Source organism: Rutidosis leptorrhynchoides, chromosome 4, assembly GCF_046630445.1.
Source record: "Rutidosis leptorrhynchoides isolate AG116_Rl617_1_P2 chromosome 4, CSIRO_AGI_Rlap_v1, whole genome shotgun sequence".
In the NCBI taxonomy this organism is placed as follows: Eukaryota; Viridiplantae; Streptophyta; class Magnoliopsida; order Asterales; family Asteraceae; genus Rutidosis; species Rutidosis leptorrhynchoides.
This window is the reverse complement of record NC_092336.1, coordinates 367,502,762-367,520,481: the sequence shown is the minus strand read 5'-3', so window position 1 is coordinate 367,520,481 and position 17,720 is coordinate 367,502,762. Positions and strand designations below refer to the sequence as shown.

At 35.5% G+C, this 17,720-nt stretch overlaps 1 protein-coding gene across 1 annotated transcript; it reads left to right on the top strand.

Annotated features, from left to right (window-relative positions):
* The first annotated feature begins 2,206 nt into the window (after nucleotides 1-2,206).
* Nucleotides 2,207-4,047, top strand: LOC139841818 (uncharacterized). The gene is made up of 5 exons (XM_071832015.1): nucleotides 2,207-2,580; nucleotides 2,677-2,926; nucleotides 3,050-3,197; nucleotides 3,611-3,782; nucleotides 3,918-4,047. The coding sequence occupies exons 1-5, from the start codon at nucleotides 2,207-2,209 to the stop codon at nucleotides 4,045-4,047; spliced, it is 1,074 nt and encodes a 357-aa protein (XP_071688116.1).
* Nucleotides 4,048-17,720: the final 13,673 nt, after the last annotated feature.

The window sequence follows — 17,720 nt, the reverse complement described above, 5'->3', positions numbered from 1 at the left end:
AAGCCTCCAAGAATGGTAGTTAAACTAACCTTATATTCGATCAATTATATCAACATATAAGTATTTATAAGACTTTTCAAATACATATTCTGGTCGACTAAGGCTTTCTAATAGAAGTAGTTAAGCAAATAAAGTAAGAATAAAATTTCCAGATCCCCATGCACTTGCCTCTTTTATACCATCTTTGTATTCTTGATCATAATCTAATTAACCAACACACATCTTTGAATGTAGGACATATATTACTGTTAACTGTCCTAATATCTTGATATGAAGTGGGACCTCTTACCTTGTTCAAAAGAATTCGTAGGGTAAAATAGCTCACTAGACTATGGTGAAACGTGATGGATACGTCATATTGAACCGGTAAATCTTTTTCTGGCAGTCCAAACTCTAATATCTTTGTTCCAAACAAACTTTGTAGGAAACTCAACATAAGTTAACTTTCTTGCTTCTTCGCTTATTTGATTACACTTCATCCATTCAAGAAACTGAGAGGTATTAACCAAAGGTTTGTCTAAAACATTTCCAATTAAATCGTCTTGATCAAATACAATAGAATGTTGTTGATTATGTAAGTGTAAAGATAGTCGTATAATAGTAGGGTTCCTATGATGTATATCAAAAGAGAGTATCCTCCAAACGGTCTTACATGATGAGACGTATCTGCAGTCATAATATTCTTTGTTTTCATCTGTTTCTTCATCGCATACGCCTGCAGTGACCCTATTATTTCCTTTGTTAATGTATTTGAATAAATACTTAATTGCTCTTACTTGCTACACTATTGGACATTGATATGAGTTTGATATTTCTTCATTAGCCACGGATTATAAGGAACAACGTATCCATTATCAAGATCATGTATTTGTTTGTTTACCTTTCTGCCATTTTCTCTTCTTTTGTATACCGGATATCCATCTTTATCTACACTTGAAACGCTGCATAAGGCTTTGGAAATCGCTTAGTGCACTTTTTGTTGACATCTATGCACGAGCATTTTGGATTATTTTCACCATAGGGTCCATGAATCATTATCTCTGACACCAGTTGACGTAGTTTTGGGTCTTCATCTTCGTCCGGTAATTCAACAATAATATACTCATCAACATTATCTTATTCAGGCATTTTGTCTCCCTCATCTAGGAAAATGCATATATGTGCGTAAGGTAATCTAGGTTTTTGAAACTCAATTGTATAAAGTTCTGTAGAAAAAAGCGAGAAAAAAATGATAAGTGTTTGTATTGGATTGTTGTATATGTACAATGTATTATTAAAGGTATATTAATAAATTCTTATATGTCAACATTAATTAAATTTAAATATATAAAAAAGTCGTACCAGCTTGGTCCCTACCAAAAAATAATTATGCTTGATATCATCCATAAGTCGATCCAATTTTATTTTAAACATTCGTGACGGATATGCTGGTTTATCCTCCGAATTAAAGTTGTTGCCTTCTAACGCTCTGGTTATCTCTGGCCATTTCGAATTACATGTGAAAGTTATAAATAGGTATGGATAACCATAAACACGACACAACGCCATTGCATCTCGATACAAACACATCAGAAATAATCAAAATATACTAATAGTCTATTCTTTCACCAAACTCACGCACACAACATTTACGGGTGATATTGTTAACAGTATGTTGGGTAACAGAATAAAATTTCCCTCCCCATTTACCGGTAGGGCAAGATATATGATTGAAAGTTATTGTGATTCAATGGCGTTGTGTCGGGTTTATGGTTATCTAGACCTATTTATAACTTTCACATGTAATTCCAAATGGCCAGCGATAACCAGAGCGTTAGAAGGCATCAAATTTAATCTAGATAAACCATCATATCAATCACGAATGTTTAGAAAAAAATTGGATCGACTTATGGATGATATCAAGCATAAATTTTTTTAGCAGGATCCAAGCTGGTACGACTTTTTTATATTTTTAAATTTAATAATCTTGACAAATCAGAATTAACGTGAATGTCGTGAGGTTGGTGAAAGAATCGACTCTTAATATATTTTTATTAATTCTTATGTATGAGATTCTTTCAGATTCGAGCATTGTGTAAGCATCGACCAACAATTGCTTACACAATGCTTTTTCTCGCTTCTTTCTACAAAAATTTATACAATTGAGTTTTAATAACGTGGACTACCTCATGTACATATATGCATTTTTCTATATGAGAGAGACAAAATGCCTGAACCAGAAGATGTTGATGAGTATATTTCTGCTGAATTACCGGACGAGGACGAAGACGAAGACCCGGAACTATTTCAAATGGTGTCAGAGTTAATGATTCAAGGACCCTGTGGTGAAAATAATCCAAAATGCCCATGCACAGACGTCAAAAAAAGTGCACTAAGCGATTTTTCGAAGCCTTATGCAGACGTTAAAAGTGTAGAAAAAGATGGATATCCGGTATACAAAAGAACAGAAAATGGCAGAAAAATAAACAAACAAGGACATAATATTGATAACGGATACGTTGTTCCTTATAATCCGTGGTTGGTGAAGAAATATCAAGCTCATATCAATGTCGAATGGTGTAACCAAGTAGGAGCAATTAAGTATTTATTCAAATACATGAACAAAGGAAATGATAGGGTCACAGCAGGCGTATGCGATGAAGAAACAGATGCAATCAAAGAATAATATGACTGCAGATACGTCTCATCATGTGAGGCCGTTTGGAGAATACTCTCTTTTGATATACATCATAGGAACCCTACTGTTATACGGCTATCTTTTCACTTACATAATCAACATTCTATTGTGTTTGATCAATACGATTTAATTGAAAATGTTTTAGACAAACTTTTGGTTAAAACCTCTCAGTTTCTTGAATTGATGAAGTGTAATCAAATAAGCGAAGAAGCAAGAAAGTTAACTTATGTTGAGTTTCCTACAAAGTCTGTTTGTAACAAAGATATTAGAGTTTGGACTGCTAGAAAAAGATTTACCGGTTCAATAGGAAGCATCCATCACGTTTAACCATAGTCTGGTGAGCTATTTTACCTACGAATTCTGTTGAACAAGGTAAGAGGTCCCACTTCATATCAAGATATTAGGACAGTTAATGGTAACATCTATCCTACATTAAAAGATGCGTGTTATGCTTTGGGTTTATTAGATGATGATCAAGAATACATAGATGGTATAAAAGAGGCAAATGCTTGGGGATCTGGCAATTTTATCTGTACTTTATTTGCTCAACTACTTCTATCAGAAAGCCTTAGTCAACCAGAATATGTATTTGAAAAATCTTTTAAATACTTTTTCTGTTGATATAAGTGATCATCGAATATCATGTTAGTTTAACTACCATTTTTGGAAGGTTAGTTTAATTACTTATACATTTGTATAAGTAACGCACAAAATTATGCAATTTGGTTAAGTACTTACATTTTCTTATCGAATATGGAACACAAAAACTGACTCTTCTAGTTTAACAACTAAATAACTATTATACAACACGAACTAACTAATTAAATTTTATATATTAACGTGAAGCTATATGTTACTGTTATACTATTACACATACATTTGATAGTATTGTCATATTTACATTAACACTACCAAGTTATGTATTTTACGCAGAAATTCAACTGCCAAGAGAGACGTTAGAGAACCTTACATTTAATGAGATTGAAAAGATACTTCATCATAATGGCAAATCTTTAAAGAATTTCCGTCCAATGCCTTACCCTTCTACATCGTGTTTAAATTTATTAGAAAACTCACTTATTGTAGACGAACTTTCCAATAATATGTCTGCACTCACTCTGAGCATTCTGAGCTTATTGATAAATTAACTGAAGAAGAAAGAAGAGCATATGACACAATTATAAATGTTTTTGAAGAGAACAAAAGAGGTGTATTTTTTTGTATGGTAATGGTGGTACAGGAAATTTTTTTTGTGGAAAACCTTATCGGCTGCATTGAGTAGTAAAGGTGAGATCGTTTTGAATGTTGCATCAAGTGGAATTGCAGCATTGTTGTTATCAGGAGGAAGGACGCCCATTCACGTTTTGTAATACCTGTTAATCTAAATGATGAATTTTCTTGTAGCATTAAACCTAATGGTCATTTGACAGAGTTAATAAGAAGAGCAAAATTGATTATTTGGGATGAGGCGCCCATGGTTAATAGGATTTGCGTTGAAACCATGGATCGTTCTTTACATGACATATGTAGACCAATCAATCCTCAAAGTATGGAAACACCATTTGAAAGAAAATTTGTGATTTTTGGAGGAGATTTTCATCAAATCTTACCATTATTACACAAGGAAAACGAGAGAATATCGTTACAGCATCATTTAATTCTTCACACATTTGGGATCATGTTTTTATTTTGAAACTAACAGTTAATGTGAGAATTTCAGGTGTTTCTTCTAGTTCATCTCATGAGGATACCTAAAAAAATTGGAGGATATTCGTAACTTTGCAGATTGGTTATTAAACATCGGTAATGGAACTTTGAACCCTACAGAAGACGAGATTTCAGAAATTGAAATGTTTGAGGATGTTTTAATCAAAGATGTTGATGATCCAATTGGGTGTATTATTAAATCAATATATCCAAACCTTTTAGACAATCTGGGCAATCCTACATATTATGAACAACGTCTAATTCTTACTGTAACACCCCAGCTTAACATGATCACAATACTGTCCGCTTTGCCCGCAGGCGCACGTCTTTTTGTTGGCAACCACACACGAGAAGCACTTTCCCAGGAGGTCACCCATCCTAGTAGTGCTCTCGCCCGAGCACGCTTAACCACAATGTACTCGCACACCCGCTCTGCCTGTGGTCCCAAAACGCGTTGTGTCATTTAAGCGTGAGTATTACCTTATAATCCCATGATCACTCATGTCCGTAGACGATGTGGGATTTTCCTAGAGTGTTACATTCACCCCCCTCAGGGACTTATCATCCTCGATGAGGTCTTCCCACCACCCCCAACGGCACATGAGTGGCTCTGATACCATTCTGTAACACCCTAGCTTAACATGACTACAATATTGTCCGTTTTGCCCGCAGGCGCACGGCTTTTTCTTGACGACCACACACGAGAAGCACTTTCCCAAGAGGTCACCCATCCTAGTAGTGCTCTCGCCCGAGTACGCTTAACCACAACGTACTCGTACACTCGCTCTGCCTGTGGTCCCAAAACGCGTTGTGTCATTTAAGCGTGAGTATTACCTTATAATCCCATGATCACTCATGTCCGTGAGCGATGTGGAATTTGTCTAGGGTGTTACACTTAGTCCAACTCATGAAATTGTAAACATAATTAATGATCGAATGATGGAGTCTATTAATGCTGATGTGAGAACTTATTTAAGCTCTGATAGCATCTTTCAGTCTGCATGAGACTCAGACTTTAACACAGTCAATTATACACCAATGATTACCTTAACAACATCAATATTGGTGGCTTACCAAAGCATGAACTTATACTCAAAGTTGGAGTACCAGTAATGTTGCTTAGGAATGCAGATCACTCAGGTGGTATGTGCAGTGGTACCGGCTACAAATAACAGAATTGGCATCCAAAATGATAAACATTAAAATCTTGATAGGAACACACGTTGGCACAATAACTGCTATTCCACAAATGCTAATTGTTCCATCCGATAAAAGAATACCTTTCAGATTCTAGAGAAGACATTATCCTATCTTAGTGTGTCTTGAAATGACTATTAATAAAAGTCAAGGACACTCGTTAGCAAATATTGGTTTATTCCTTCCGAAACCACTGTTCAGTCATGGCCAACAATATGTTGATCTATCTAGAGTTACATCTAAAAAGGGACTGAAGGTTCTTATTATGAACAAGGACAATGAGTTATCAAAAACAGCAACTAATGTTGTTTACAAAGAAGTTTTGTAATACCTATAGTTGAAGGTACATATGACTTCAGTGATATTTATACATAAATAAATTTTTTTCTAAAAAATAAACTCAATCATATGCACAATACAATATACTGTTTAGAAAAATTAAAACAACTTACATGTCTGACAACGATAGTTATGATAGCAATTCTGATGTAGATGCTCCAACAAATGAGGCTGAAATTTCCAATCTGATACACTGGCTGTGAAAATTCGTGGGTGTTGTTCAACATCCCAAAAGAAAACACTTGGGTAAGTTATTTATCTTAACCGGCATACAATATTTTAACTGTTAAGAGTTATATAGTAGTAACTAAAGATTTTATAAGTACTTTTTATAAGATTAATTGTTTATTGAACCTTATCTATAAATATTTCAGCACTCTTTTACAAAAAGCATACTCTTGTGTTGTAGCGACTTTCGAAGGAGTTTGTTCAGATTCTGGAACTAAAAGATGGCAGCCAATATGAATGCTATGATTTACATCGAGTTATTCATATCCGGGGACTGAAAGAAGAACCACAGAAAAAACCAAATTTGTACGTGTCGTCTGGCTGGACTTAGTTTGTCTGGACTTAGTTTGTCAAATCAAATGGATCCAGGGCTGGTGAAAAATGTCTCATTGGATTCAAAAGCAGCAAACTTTTGTATGTTATGTTACAAGATGAAAGTCAAAACGTTAGCATTTAGGTTGTTTCTCTATCTACACGTTATTCTAAAAAATTTCATATATATGCAGAATAAACAATTAAAAAGTCAGATTAAGTACCTTTAATCTATGTGTTTTGTGTCAAACAATGTTTGGTGATGTAGTTACTTATAAACATGCTTGTTTGGTAATGTTGTTATCTAATTAACAACTTATTGTGATGTATTTATCTAATGAACAAGTATTTAAAGGAGGTTTTTGATTTCGTAATTTTATCAAACGGTAATTTTCTATGAATTTTAACAATTTCAATTTTTCAGATTTAGAGCTGTTAAACAAAATACGAGCCCTTAAATCTAGTACATATATAAATATACAAGTCTCCTAATCTTTGTTAGATTCATAACCTTTCTCGCGCTTAATACATAGCACTTTGATGTCCACCATAGAGCTAACAATATCTACTAAATAATCAACAGAATATATATTCATAATAAATTTATTATGCATATTTATTATTTATTTGTTTATATAGTTAGTATGTGGGGAAAATCTGAAAGCGAAAATTAATAAGTGAAATAAATGCATATATATTTTTGTATACAAACAACATACACGCATAATATTCATTTAAATATAATTTACAATCTGCATATTCAGTGTTTTCCTAATCTGGTCAATTAGAGGCTGTAAATTAGACTCACAAAGTCGAGCTTTGATAAACACTTAAGTTTGTTGTACTAGAATTCTTTTCTTTTATTGATGTACGGAGTAAGTCATACGGAGTATATGATAAAATGACAAATTAAAATACACGCCTCTATGTGGGTGTTTAGATTTGCGATTTGAGAATAATTATTTGATTATTGATTTATTGCGATCTGAAAACACAAAAAATATGTTAAGAGTGTTTGGTAGAGTAAAATTAAAATTCGCTTATTTACGTTTTGATGTATTGAAAACGTGAAATATGAGAAGCATATAGTTGATTACTGCACCAAAAACGCGCTTATTTAAACTATGGAAGTTATTTTTAAAATTACCCAAGTGCCCTTACTCTCATTGACATTTTAACGTTCAAATCTATTCCGTGCATATATATATATATATATATATTCAATATCATCATTTCTATAGATTATTTTTTTTGAAAAGCAAGGCAATTTTATTAATAACTCGAGATGGGCCTAAATTGCCCAACAATCACGAAAACAAATACAAGAGTGGCGGATGCAGATATTGCACCTCAAAACGACTATACAAAAATTACAAATAGGTATCCAGTTTGGATAACCAAGTATTCCAATCTAACTTTAAGTCTTTGAGTTTACACAAAAACCAATCAAACGATATCGCTTGGATTTCGCAAAGGACCACCGGGGCACTCCATCCCTTATCTTGGAAGACCTTAATATTGCGATACTTCCAAGTAGCCCAAACGACCCCTTGCCAAATCAAACTAGAAGCTGCACTATCACGAAGGAGATCATTCAAAGAAAAGTTTGAGAAGACACCGCGATTCCACCATTTGAAGATTCGGGACCAAAGATCTTGAGCATACGAACAAAAGATCAGAGTATGTTCAATTGACTCGAGGCCATCATCGCAAAGTGGGCATCCAACGCTATTCAAATCAATGCCTCTCCTATCTAGTTCGATCCTAACTGGGAGACGCATTTTCAGAGCACGCCAAACGAAGAGCTCCACTTTTTTAGGAACCAAAAAATTACGACAAGTTACATCCCCAGGATGCGAGTTTTGGCCAAGTAACTGATCATCAATAATTGAAGAGAGTTTCTTAACAGTGAAAACACCGCTTGAATCAAGAATCCATTTCCAGCTATCTTTTTTCCCACTGATCAGCACCACCTCTCGGATTAAATCTTCCAGCCTGTTCAGCTCGCTAAGAGATCGACCACTAGGTGGTCTGACCCAGACCCATTTTGAACCCGCAGCAGCAGACGATGAAATAGCAGCAGCCTGCTCAACAACACGACCAACCCCACCTGCAGCAGCATCTGAGAATCCTGTTGGGATGAAGACCGTGGCAGAAATACGGTCCTTAACCGAAACATTTTGATGAGCTTCCAACCTGAACAATCTGGGAAAAGAATCACGGAAAAAACTTGAACCGAGCCAGCAGTCATTCCAAAAGGATACGGTTTACCCATCCCCTATAACCTTCATGAATGAACCTTTGAAGTTAACTTGCAATTCTTCTATACAATTACCTGCACGCACAATGTTTGCCCAAACACCTAGCTTCGGGGAGTGAGAAAACTCACCCACCGACACTAGATTACCATCAGGCCCATGAATACTTCGAATAACAGAGACCCACAAAGAATCGGTTTCGATTTTGAACCTCCACCACCATTTACCCAATAATGACAAGTTTTTACTTTTGAGACTCCCGACATTTAGACCCCCCACCCCATAAGAGGAAATCACCTTATCCCATTTTACCCACTAAAGTTTATTACCCGAAAGGTCCCCCCCCCCAGAAAAATGCACGCCTCACACTCTCTAATAATTTGATGACACACGGTGGGGCACGGTAGAGCGAGAAGAAATACAAAGGAAGATTACACAAAACCAATTTAATGAGAACCAATCGACCACCAAAGGACATCGTACGCATTTTCCAATCCAAAAGCCTGTTTTTGAATTTATCGATCACCGGTTGCCAAGCCGCAATACTATTCATTCTCGTACTGATAGGAAGACCTAGGTATACGAAGGGGAGATTCCCTGCCTTACAACCCATTAACCGAGCCATAACTTCCACTTCAGGAGGAGGAACTCCTACACCATACAAGCAACTCTTTTGGAAATTTACTCTGAGACCCGACGAAAGCTCAAAACACTTTAAGATGTTTACAAGGTTTAGAGCATTAGATCTACCCCAATTCCCAAAGAAGATGGTATCATCTGCGTACTGAAGATGGGATATGATGAATTTATCCCTACCTACCTCTACACCATCAAAAAGACCTCTATCAACCGATGCCTTGGCAAGAATGTTAAGACCCTCTGCAGCAATAATAAAAAGGAAGGGAGATAGCGGGTCACCCTGCCGGACCCCCTGCCCAAGTGGAATTCCCGTGTTGGAGAACCGTTTACTAACACCGATACCGAAGCTGACTTAAGATAAGATAGAATCCAGTTTCTCCACTTAGCCCCGAACCCCATGCACCTCATAACCTCCCTAAGATAATCCCAGTCTAAACAATCGAATGCTTTTTCGAAATCAACTTTGAAAATAAGCCCCTTTTTCTTGCTTGATTTCAGAAAGTCCAAAGTTTCGTTCGCAATTAACGCCCCGTCCAAAATAAATCTACCCTTTAGAAAAGCCGATTGCTCCGAACCCACAATCTCAGGAATCACCTTCCTAAGCCTATTCGAAAGGATGTTAGCGATGATCTTATAGAAACTGCTAATCAAACTAATGGGATGGTAGTCCCCGAGCCCCAACGGATCAGCCTTTTTTGGGACAAGAGTAATGAATGAAGCGTTACAACCCCGAGAAATCTCACCCTTCTCCCAAAACCACTGAATAGCTGTAATTAAGTCACTTTTAATAACCTGCCAGCATCTTTTGAAAAAAAGCATGTTGAACCAGTCTGGACCCGGCGCCTTAGAACTCCCGCAATCTTGGACAGCCTCGAAGATCTCTTTTTCATCGAAAGGTGCTTCAAGATTTTTGGATTTATCTGCCGAAAGAGAGGGGTAATGAAGATCTTCCATGCTAGGTCTCTCTGTAGACTGACATTCGAACAACTTCGCAAAATGATTCAAGACAGCTTCTTTTATGTCACTAGGTTCTTCAATCCAAATTCCGTTTACCGATAAGCCCCTAATATTGTTTTTGTTGTATCTGTGCCGCAACAAGGAGTGAAAGAATTTAGTATTATTATCACCTTCGAGGACCCATCGAACCCGAGCTTTCTGTCTCAACATATTCGACTTTGCACGTTCATTATCCATCCATTTTTTCCTTGCATCCTCCCAAACTTTTCTCTCATCATCCGATAGGGGAGTGGTTTTAGCTTTACGTTCCAAATTTGATGCAACGGTTTTATATGTTTCAATATCACCATCAATTTGACCATATTTTGAACCACAAGTCTCCTTTAGCAATAACTTGAGCCTTTTGAGTTTGTTCCTGAAGTAACAGTCAAGTCTCAGACCCCTGGGTAATTCCTCGTTCCAAGAAGAGGTAACTACTGACTCAATGTCGTCCGAATTTAGCCATTCATCAAAAACTCTCGTAGATTTCGGGCCAAAATTCTTTTCTAGATCCTTCAAGACAATAGGACAATGATCGAAAAGACTTCTGTCAAGAGCAATTACTAAAAGATTATTCCACGAATGACAGAAGGTTTCATTAAGGAGGAATCTATCGAGTTTGTTGTATTTAAGATCGTCTTCACTTACACGCGTGAACTTTCGACCCCCCATTGGAGGCTCAATCAGCCCATTCGTTGCTATAAAATCATTAAACCGCTTTGCCCTACTAGCCACAAAGTCGCAATTAAGTCTTTCCTCCTGATGACGAACTTCGTTAAAATCGCCGCATATAATACACTCATCATCCCAGAATCTGTTTAACAGCTGAGAAAGAGATTCCCACAAACATATCTTTTCTTGGTCATTGTGAGGCCCGTAAACATTTATGATCAAACAAGAATTACCGGTGCTTTTCCAAATACCTCGCACGCCAATGAAAAAATCACAAATAAAAGTATCAGTTACATCAAAGAGGATATTGTCCCAAATAAGGAGTTCCCCCCCCCCCCCCCCCCCCCGATTTACCGACCATTTACTTTTGGATAAAATCACAATTATTGGACCCCCACAGACCCCGAATCCAGAAATCATTTACACGATGCAGTTTAGTTTCTTGATGGGCGATAAAACTAGGATTTAAACTTCTACACAACCTCTTGAATCTACTAATCTTACCCTCCTTAACCGACCCGAATGTTCTGATATTTAAAGATAAAATTAACATTAATCAGTAAAAGAAACGAAGGAAGAAGGTAACCTAATGGGAGGATTTCGCCTTCCATTTTAGCCCCAATTTGTTGCGAAATCATGAATGTTGTTAACGCCAATAGATCCTGAAGAAGCACCAGGCATCGAAGATTGAGACCCACCGCTTTTAGAAGAATCTTTCTTTTGTTGAACAGAATCATTACATGAGGTGCATCTCGATCTAATGCCTGATTTGTCACAATTTCTTGCGACATTTTTAACATTTAAAATTCTTGATGACGTCTTCCAATTACGGATCTTTGACCAATAGCAATCATTCCTAGGAGCCTTTTTAGATCGATCTCTTTTGTGATGATGGGAGTTCTGTTGTTTCCCCACAGGTTTGGTGCCCTTAGCTTGCGAAGGTTTAATAGTGCCAGCAACCAGTGTACCAATAGTTGGGCTAGATAGCCCAACATTACTTTTTACGGGATTGGGCTCAGGGACAGGAGAGCCCACATTCGATGGAGAACAAGCATAATTGGGCTTAGGAGAGGGATAGTTACCCATATCAGGAGATGGGCTCAAACCGGGGGAAGGGTTGTCCATAACAATCTTGGGCCCATCTAAACCCTCTTTACGCCCAGGAGGAGAACCAAACGGTGAAATAAATTCCTTTTCCACCTCATCAACGGAATTGTTTATATCCTCTGACATAGGTTTGTCAACACATTTATTAGGGCTCTTGGAATTTGCTACATCCACATTCTCCAAAGGCGGCTCATAATTGTGTTGCCCCACGCAATTCACATTCCCAACATATACTGACTCCTCATCTTCCACTTCAGCCAAATTTCGGCGAACATGCTCACCGGCTAAATTATCACCGGCAACATCATCATCCTTCATGCCTTTATCCGCATAACTATCAATTACAACTTTAACATTAGGACTTAGGGACTCATCAGGAACATCATCGTCCGAGCTTTCGTAAGTATCATCAATAAAATCATCTTCAACATCGTCTTCATCATCATCAGTTTTGGCAGGCACATCACCATCCTCGTCAGGGACATCCTCTGTAACTTTCTCCATATTCATAGAAAAAACCCTATTATTATCTTCTTTAACACTCGCATAGATTAACCCCACATCACAACACACACTTACTAAACCATCAATTGAAAAAACATCCTTCGTGAGGATTAACACATAACCTTCAGTCAAATTTTGGTTACCCTCGAGGATATTGCAGTTTTCCATATCAATTACTTTGCCCCATTTACTCCCGATCGTGGAGAAGACACCTTCATTCCAACAGGAGACCGGAACACCCCTCACTTTAATCCAGGTTAATTTTTCATAACCCCAATATTTCTTATCGAGCCCCCGAATATTTTCACACCAGTTAAGTAAGACGTGATTCTCCTGCTGCAAAATCTGGTTGGCCGCCTCAGTGCAATCAAAAACCATCAACACTCTAAGCCCTCCCAGATATTTTAGACAGAAATTATTCATGCCCTCCAACCTACAGAGGTTATCCAACTGGTTGATAAGGTTTGGATTTTTTAACTCCATGACGATGGATCTGCTGAATAAATCCTTGTTATAATCCTCCTCTTTTATGTTAACTTCTCTATTGCAATCAAGTGTGATAGAGAATTTACCCACTATAGGAGGATTAGGCGAGTCCCCATTAACGTTAGCAGTGGGTATGCGACCCTTTTGATCTTATTTTGCGTTTTTTAGAAAGCTACGTAGATCCTCCTTAGCATTGTTGAGGTAGCTTCTCAGATACTCCTTAGTGCTATTAAGCTTTTGCCTGAGATCACCCATGTTGTGACCTGCAACGTCGCAGTATCGACATTCGTCTTTGTAAGCGTTATGATGGACAAAGTTATCTCTGTGATGAGCACTAGCCCTACCATTCTGTCTAATGAACTTAGGGTTTGCATTAGTGTCTTTCCTGTTAATCGCATTGAACACACGAATCGGGTTGCCGTCAAAACGAATACCTTCCAAGGATTTGAGGAGTATGTCAGCATCGCCCACCCCACAGAATCTAGCAAACGCAAACCTTTGTCCACCTTTTAGCCTTTTGGCCACCATGTAGATATCACGTAAGTCTCCATGAGTTTTGAAAATCCGACATACCCCAGTTTTCCGGATAGTTGAAAAACATATACGAAGTCAATTTGATGCCGAATAGCCTCGTAGAACCGTTTTGTTGTCGACCGTTGAAGAACTCTCAGAACCTAACCGTGCCACCACCGCCGTTGTCGGACTTCTCATTCTCACTCCTCGCTCTCTCTCTCCTCACACTCTCTCTCACACACATTTTTTTTTTATTTTTTTATTTTTTATTTTTTATTTTTATATTTATGGGTTATTGATACAGCTCTTCTTATTTATTATATATTTTTTCGACATTTCTTTATTAACTTACAAAAGCTAATGCAACATGTTTATTATTGTTAATATTACTTTCTTATTAAGTTCATAATATTTCTGTAATTCAACCGTGTATATATAATGGGAATTAACAATTCCCAAATCTGTCATTTTTCTTGCTAAGTCATCTAACAATTTAAATTATCAAACACTTTAAACATTGATTATTTAATTACATCCAAATATTTTATTAATAAAATAGGTTTTTTTTTTTTTTTTTTGCTGATTATCTAATTCTAATTATTAAAAACGCATAATCAATTTTTGAAACGCAATCACAAACACCTCATATATATAGTAGCTGAGATTATCAATTAGACAATTAGTATTAAGAAGAAGCTAATCAATACCTAATTTCTCTGTAGAAATATAAGAAATTAATACTAAACCGATGATTTTGGAAAGAATTCAATTCTATGTTTCAATCTCCTATAAAATTCAACACATACAAGTACAATTTTCTATAAAATTGTCGAACATCCCTATTGAATTAAAACGAATCTGCTACTATTATTTAACGATATTTGGTCCAAAAGATATAAAAATTAAACTAAAAACTTGCAACATTTGATTGCATCCGAATTCACTATAAACAATATAGTCTAGTATCGTCATCAAAAAGGAATTCTTGGTTCGACCAATTATATATATGATTAATAGGCTAATGACATATTTTAATTCAAGTTAGGCTAAGAAATACCTTTAAAACGAAACCGCGGTGTACCTAAACGCACAAGTAAAACTTCCTCTCTTGTTAGAGTTTTCTCTCTTTGTTTGATCTCTGCTTTTTTTGTTCCTTTGGTGATTTTGTGATTTGAGAATTAATTGTAGATTGTATTGATTCCATAGTTTGGAGGTGAAATTAATATAAACTGAGTGTTACTTGGAATGATTTCAACTGATCTCCGTTTTATGGTTGTCGAGAAAATTATTCACAAAATACACGGGATTTGATTTCGATTTAATTCGGTAAATATGGTAGAGGAGTTGAACGATAAAAAAGGAAGTGATATGTTAGTTACGTACGTATGTGTCTGACTTTATCGTACTCTTCCAATCATATCATAATTTAAATTTATACTCCGTAAAAAAATATCAAAAATAACGGTGAGCATTTATACGTCATATGTCAAGTTAAATCAATCGTGATTTAAGTTGGCTTTAAAAAAAATAAAAAAAATCGTGACTTTAAATTCTATTATTTATTCTAAAATAAAATTGATGTAAAAAAGTGTATGGATACTACATTTATTAATATTAATATTTATTGATTACTAACACTCTACGTTAATATTAAGGAAAATGCTAACGACGGCTCTAAGGGTTGTCGTTAACATACATTAAGTAATTGTACAAGACGATTATTAGTGGCTTTCATAAAGGCGGTTATCAAAATTTACAACATTTTAAAACGTGTTAACGACAGCCGTAAGGGCTGTCATTAGCATTTTCCTAATATTAATTAATCATATAATATTCATATTCTTATTATCTCAATAACTATAACTATTTAATTGTTTATCATAAATTTTATTTGCATTATTATAACAAAACACACTTTAACTAATTTAAATAAATATCTAAATCTAAATATATGATTATTACATAATCCTATATAAATAGGGATTTGTCAATTTGATTGGTGTCAAGTCACTTATATGAAATAAATTCAAAAAAAATCAATCACTCTAAGCATATACACAGACTATCATACATCTTTTACAAGTTTAAAACTTAGGAAAGAAGTCAAAATATCTAAGTTCAAATGCTCTCCAACAACTATACAATGAATGTATTCAGAGCAGTAATAGTGGTCGCATATATACACTATTACTACTTCTTTGAAGTACTCAAAGAAGTAGTAATAGTGTTCTCCTGGTAAGAACTTAAGATATTGTGAGCTACTAGCTTGGAGTGATCAAGTTAGTAGTATTATTCTTGTGCTAAGAACATCACTCTAGTTAGTCATCCAACTTTATTTAAGGGACATAGAAGGTTGATTGTTTTTGTGATATGAAAAATATTTATCTTAGCGGAGATAAGAGTGATCTAGGTAGGCTTTGATTTTTTAAAATGATAGAAAGATTGCTTTGGTGCGGCTTATTAAGGAACATTGATGCAATCAGATCTCCACCGAATTTGAAGAATCGCTTCGTGAAGTTAACTGTCGATAAGGTGTAACAAGAGTGGATTAAGGAGGATTAGTTAACTTTCTCCTCAATCACTATAAATCATTGTGTTTGTATTCTATACATTCATTACATATCTATATTGACAAACACAATCATTTTCGCACTTAAAACTTATACTTTGATCATAAAGGAAATCGGAAAAATTTAAGAAATCGTAAGGAACTACTCATCTCTCTAGTTCCTTACAGCAGTTTTTCATATATATAAGATTACGTTCAATAATAAAAAACATTAAAATACTAGCATCGATCAATATAACGGTGGCAAAAAAAAATGTATGTATTAAAACCTTACAAATAATTGGATCATAGATAGATAGATTTAGCTTTCTAATTTTTGGTATATAAATAAATGTACCATAGATAAATATATAATGTTTGGTTATATTGTTTTGTTCCCTCTTTGAATTTTGGGTCATGCGCTAGTGCACACTTTGCACACCCCAATATCCAGCCATGGTTAGCTTTAATGAAGCTTTGAAATCTTCTTTGTTAATATAAGTACGTCTTTGCCGAAGTTTCTATGTATTTACAAGTAATCAGGTTTGGTCTTATAATCAACTAGAAATTGGTCCGGGTTGCGCGTTGCTGTAAATTAAACGCTATTTTGCATTCGAAAGGTTGTTAACAATTATAATAGTGATGCTATACATATACGCTTGGTGTATGTTGCAAAAGATTATGAACTATTTAACAGTTGTAGCAATGACATTAAATACAAAAGGTTGTTAATGGTGGATGGAAGAAACACGAAACATATCCTAAACTTCAAGGCGTTATGATGCAATGGCTTAAAGTTTCTTGTTTCACTAACTTGGTAGCTGCAACAGTGTAGATACATCATATGTAATATGCACATCAATGTGTTAGTAAAAAGCTAAAAGTTTTCTTTAAGTATAGACTTTATACATGTGGTGAACTGTTTGTTCATTTGCTGCTGTTTTGGTTTTGATTTTGATTTTGATTTGTTCATAGGAGTTGAATTTAAAGTAATGCAGCGGAAACTATCTGTGTCTATAGGTTCGATTTTTGTGGCTCTACCGAAACATGATGAAGTGGGATTTGATATTGCTTGGAGCATAACACTACCCTGTAAGAGTTCGTAAACAATAGTTAAGCAATGTTGTCATGACAATTTTAGTATAGAAGGTATATGTTGACAATTTTTGAAAAATTCAATCAGGTATATACTAAACTTTATTGTTAAGCGTGAAACCGATGGATAGTAATAGTGAATTTACTGTTGTACTTCATGGAGTGTTAATTATACATTAATGTCCCTACCGACCCACTAACTATGGCTATTATAATTATTAGGAATCTACTGTTGTACTTCATGGAGTGTTAATTGTACATTACTGTTCCTGCCGACCCACTAACTATGGTTATTATAATTATTAGGAATAGGAATGTAACAATTTGGTAATTGGACACATGTCAATTGTTTTGGTTGGGAGATATGTATCTTGATGCGTTGGTACACACTATTGGTAAACATTATGAAGCTACAAAGTTAGAAGGCTGGTTTTATAAGAGA

Coding starts and splice junctions, on each gene's coding strand:
- LOC139841818 (XM_071832015.1), top strand. CDS start 2,207: ATGCCTGAACCAGAAGATGTTGATGAGTATATTTCTGCTGAATTACCG. Junction 2,927..3,049: donor TTGAGTTTCCTACAAAGTCT/GTTTGTAACAAA, acceptor CTGTTGAACAAG/GTAAGAGGTCCCACTTCATA. Junction 3,198..3,610: donor GGCAAATGCTTGGGGATCTG/GCAATTTTATCT, acceptor TATTTTACGCAG/AAATTCAACTGCCAAGAGAG.